General features: G+C 29.6%; 1 protein-coding gene across 2 annotated transcripts in view; it reads right to left on the bottom strand.

The window, feature by feature from the left end:
- LOC106786553 (homeobox protein araucan-like) overlaps nucleotides 1-5,280 on the bottom strand; it is a 145,261-nt gene that overhangs the window by 58,098 nt on the left and 81,883 nt on the right. For both annotated transcript variants that reach the window (XM_014748059.1, XM_014748060.1), the window contains exon 2: nucleotides 2,187-2,588. In XM_014748059.1, the coding sequence (XP_014603545.1) occupies nucleotides 2,187-2,588 (402 nt within the window). The remainder of the gene's footprint in view (nucleotides 1-2,186; nucleotides 2,589-5,280) is intronic.

Here is a 5,280-nt window from a genome sequence, read left to right as displayed (position 1 = left end):
TTTCAATTTAAACGAATCGAAATCAATTACAATAAAACGAATCTCTTCGTTATCAAAAAGAAAATATATATGATATAATATTATATTTTATTATTACATATTATATAACGTATTATTATATTTTAATGTATCATATTATATAATATAATAATTATATTTATTATATTTTATTACCATGAATAGCCGAAATTGGAGATTGTCATGACTCACATGTTTGAATGTTAACACATACCAAATACGTCAGTAAAAGACCGAATATTTGGATTTATTCTTACACATTATTACTTTAAACATACACCAAGCTATTAATATTATTAAAAAAATAATTATTATCAACAACAAAATATATTCAATATATATATCAATCTCATACTCTTATTAATCCCTATCTCTCTCTATCTCTTTATCTTTATTTTATTATTTTTCTCTGTGTCCCTTATCCTTTGACTATATCGTACATTTCTGTCTTTGACAATCTACCTTTTCCCTTTTTTTTATTCTCTCCCTTTTCCTTTACTTTGTCTCTCCTAATTTTCTTCTTTTCTTATTCTCTCCTTTTTTTTCTCTTGTCACATAACGAAGAAGGAGGAATAAGCAAAGGACACACCCCTCTAAAATATGTTCGTGAATTCGTCATGAGCAAAAGACTGGGTGGGTAGGGGGTGGTGAAGGGGGGCTAGGGTGCTCGTTAAACTTACCAACTGACGCGTCTTCCGCGAACGGAGAACTCAAACGAGATTATCACTTCTCGTTCTTCGACGAGTTTTAGTACTATAACTATGCTTGAATAATCTTTACCAGCCGGTGCAACCCTGAACGTCAGGGCACATATATCCAGAAAGTGAGACGTATGATTTATCTAACAAGAGATAGAGAGAAAGAGAGAGAGAGAGAGAGAGAGAGAGAGATTTTCCGTGGGCCAAAAGGGAGATCAAGGACCGTCCGTGTCCGATCTGCCGTGAACATTTCCATCACTGGGATTCCAAGCTAATTCGTACCGAGACCACGTGCTAATCCGTCTTAAGTTGAAGGTTAGAGAGAGGAGTATAATAATCGAGTGGTACACCTACCTCGACCAAACTATCCATTTAATCCCGTTAACCTACGATTTACTTTCGAAAATTTGTATTTTATTTTTGTTTTATTTTTATTTTTATTATATTTATTATATGAAATTTTTACAAATATTTGTAATTTTAAGAAAGCCCACCGCTAATATTTATATCTGACTCGATCATCGTACTACGGGCTATGCCCGTAGTTTTAGGTTGAGGGGTTAAACTTCTTACGCTCAACCAAATTCAATGAAACTTATATTTTGTATTTGTGATCGTATTTTAATATATTATCGAGAAATATATGTTAGATTGTTATATGTGGCCCATAATTATGAAAGTAAGTCATATATCTTTTGTTTCGGGATATTTCAAGGATTACATTTGAATATTAAATGAATTCTATATAATATTGAAATAACAAATACTATTTAATGGTTTGTTTATTTTTGACAATATCGTGAAAATTATATTGAATTAATTTAGTTTAAAATAGTGTGGTTTGAAATAACTGATAAACTCATTTTTTTATTAATTTTGACTTACAAGGAGACCTTACGGTTGTGCCCTCACGGATTTTAACGAGCATTGGTATATTAGTAGTATACCTTTAGGGTGTTAACGTGGTAAAGTATTTTATCAAAATGCGAAGCTAATTTTGAGAAAAATGCTTTTAAAATTTTGAATTTTTTTGTACACATTAACACCCTAAAAGTATATTACTAATATACCAAAGCTCGTTAAAATCCGTGAGGACACTACCGTAAGGTCTCCTTGTTAGACCAATTTCATAAACATGGGCACATATATTGAAATAGTTAACGTTAATTTAGAAATTTTATTTATATTTTATCATATTTAAATATCACTTTGTTCTAAATTCACGGTAACCCAATATGAACAAAATTTGCATACATCAAATTACGCATTCCGAATTATATTTTAATTTTGTCAATCAACATTTACCAATGTTTTTATTTGAAATTAACTTGAATTAAAAATTAAGACAATTGAATCAATTTGATAAGAATAAAATTGTATTGAGATGAAACAAAAATTGATTTCGAGTAACACACGACGAAAAAAAGTGTCAAATTAACAAATCTAATCAAATAAAATAATGAAACTTACCAAAGGTGAATAGAAGGCAGAACTGTCCATACCGATACTAGGATAAGGGGCCTGATCGGTAGTAGAAGGTGTTGGTGTAGGGTAAGAGGAATATGAGGTAGCAGTTGGTGCCAATCTTGGATATGCTCCTAATGCCAATCTCGCAGCACTATCGTATTGACAACTGCAAACTGTTTGGCCGGTAACTGGGTCCGTCATCATCGGCCTACCATTTTCACAACATCCAGGCCCCGTAGTCGCAGCTACGGGAGTAGTTGCACCACCAGATGCACCAGTTCCTCCACCAGCTCCTGGTGTTGTTGTTGCTGTTGACGAAGGTGAAAGGGCACCAGGGCTTAGGGCTCCTCCTGACGACATAGCAGGTGAGGTTGCTGTCGTCGGCTGCCCGCCACTCACCAGCAGCTGTAACCATTTATTATTTTTTTTTTTATTTAGATTAAATTATATATCGTTTAATATTAACGACAAACAAAATATTTCTTCTTTATATAAAAATTGTTCGATCACGAACTGAAATTTATTGGAGTAATGTGATGTTTTTTTCATTTAATTGATAAATAATATTTATTCGTCAAGAATTGACAGAAAATATTTTATTATTGTAGGATTGGTGAAAAAATATCGGACCATTAGTTTACCATTTTTCGGTCAACTTACTCACAGAGTTTTCACATTAATATAAATATTTGTAACTTAAGATTAATCAAATATTTCGAAAAGAAAATATAATTACAAGATAAACTAGCGAATATATTTATATATATAAGGGACTCAATAAGTTTGATTATTTATAGTCCCACAAACTCGATCTCATAGAGATCTAATTTATGATGATTTAACGATCTATTAAATAAAACCTTTAAACCGTTTCACAATCTTTCACGATATCAATACATGATCTCTCGATGATGTAATAACCATAAATCTGTATGACATTAGCAACGATTATACGATAATTATATTATCTATTAGATATCTTCTCTAATCAAACAATCAATAAACTACAAATATAAATTCAATAATATGTATACATTTCAGATGAAAAGCTCATCGTGCCGACATATTCTGTATATTATCTTACTTGCAAATTCAACATTACTTACACAACATACATACACACACAGACACAGAAATTACCAATTTCAACAATGCAAATAATAAATTCCGTACTTGATAAACAATAGGTTGTTCATTTTGTACAAAGTATAATACTGAAAAAAACCTGCCACGTGAACACGTTGAGCTTCTTAACCGGTATTAGTCCTGATCTCACGAATCAGGTGAACTTTCTTGACCCTTTGGAAGCTCGATACGGAATACTAGCATCGAGATAGTTAAAGATCGACATGCCTTTTAACGGATACGATCTTAGGATAGATTACAAAAGTAAGGCGGTACTATTCGAAAGGCGTGGCGTTAGTTCCATTGAAAACAATGGATCGATTTTTGCATCGTTAAAATAAACCTCGTTCAACAACAACAACTAACCCCGTCAATTCATCCTCAATCAAAGATAAAAGTTAAATGATATTCAATTAAATTAAATGAATTTTGTATTGGTAACAGGACCCTGAGATTAAAAAAATAAATCGTAACTATAATAGTTGGAATAAATCTTGTGTACTAGGTAGTACACACGTGTATCTATTATTACAAGTATGACACGCGTTATTAAATAATTTTAATGTTGTTAGGTTTGCCCAATCATTATCTAATACGGATTAATGTATATTTCAAATGATTTTGTAACTTTTTATTGTATTCAATAGAGAACGTAAAGTTTCTTTTTATTTTTTGTTTTGTATACGATGTTATTAAATAATTAACTGTAATTGAAGAGTATACACGTCATCGAGAAATTTGCAATATTATTTTTTACGACAGAATTTAAGTAAAACACTTTTCAAAAGGGGCACAATAATTAACTGATTAAATAAATAATTTATTTTTTCATTACGAGTATACTCATAAATCACAATTTAAAATATTAAACAATAGTTTTATAATATTTGTATCAAAATACGAAGAAACTTTTTCCCCAATTTAATATTTTTTTGTATATCAAATGAAATTTCGTTTAATATACAAGTATATATATGTTCATATATGTTTATATGCATTTGTGTTGATAACCAAGTCACGATTCGTGATAAAAAAAATAGGAAAAATAAAAGTGTTTAGTTGCATGAGTTTCATTGAAAGTAATCTTTCGATTAAATCAAACATTTTCTTTCTCACCTAATACAAAACTAATCAATCGTTTCAATAAACTTCATTAGGGTCAATGTTTGATATACCAAATAAAAGGAATCGGAATGCGTTGTTTCATTAGTATCATCGCACACCTGTTGGTTTTACCACGATACTGTATATCTCTTTCAGTCTAACTAATAAAAAAGGTAATTAGTATTACCATAAGCGTTAACTATCGATAAATGGCAGGTTAAGAAAATGGAGCAGTTTGTATTACATAATGACGTGATAAAGTATACCATGACCGATAAAGTTAAACACGTGTAATAATTAAAAATGAAAAATAAAACGAAATGGGGGAAAAAAAAAGAAAAGAAAAGAAAAGAAAAGAAAAGGAAATAATAAATTACTCGATAATTATCAACGTATATTGTGTAGACTAAAACGTGTATTGATATTGTTGTTATTTGGCTTTTAAAAAACAATATTTATGATCGTACTTTATAAGTTTAATTTAAAATAAATATATGCAAAAAATATTATCATCAAATTTGATGCATTTATTTTAATATTAAAACGCATACGAGGACACATTTTTTGGTATATATATTTAAATATAATAGAAAAATTTTCTATATAATTTATATTATAAAACAATAGTGAAAATAATTCTGTACCACATAATAAAATCACACTAATTACTCGTACGTGAAAACATTAGTATACTCTAATGACCGATCAATTATACGTAAAGATAAGGAGATAAAATTTGAAATTTATTTTTCATTTATTTATTTCGAGTTCGATTTAAGGAAAGCACTAATCAGATGCATAAAAAAAGAAACAGAATTACCCTAATTTATTTCAAATATAAATACATATGTTATAGAAAATAATATGA

This window comes from Polistes canadensis, unplaced genomic scaffold (genome assembly GCF_001313835.1).
Source record: "Polistes canadensis isolate GaletaPanama2010 unplaced genomic scaffold, ASM131383v1 scaffold_76, whole genome shotgun sequence".
In the NCBI taxonomy this organism is placed as follows: Eukaryota; Metazoa; Arthropoda; class Insecta; order Hymenoptera; family Vespidae; genus Polistes; species Polistes canadensis.
The sequence above is the reverse complement of the archived record's forward strand: the minus strand, read 5'-3'. Positions and strand labels throughout refer to the sequence as shown.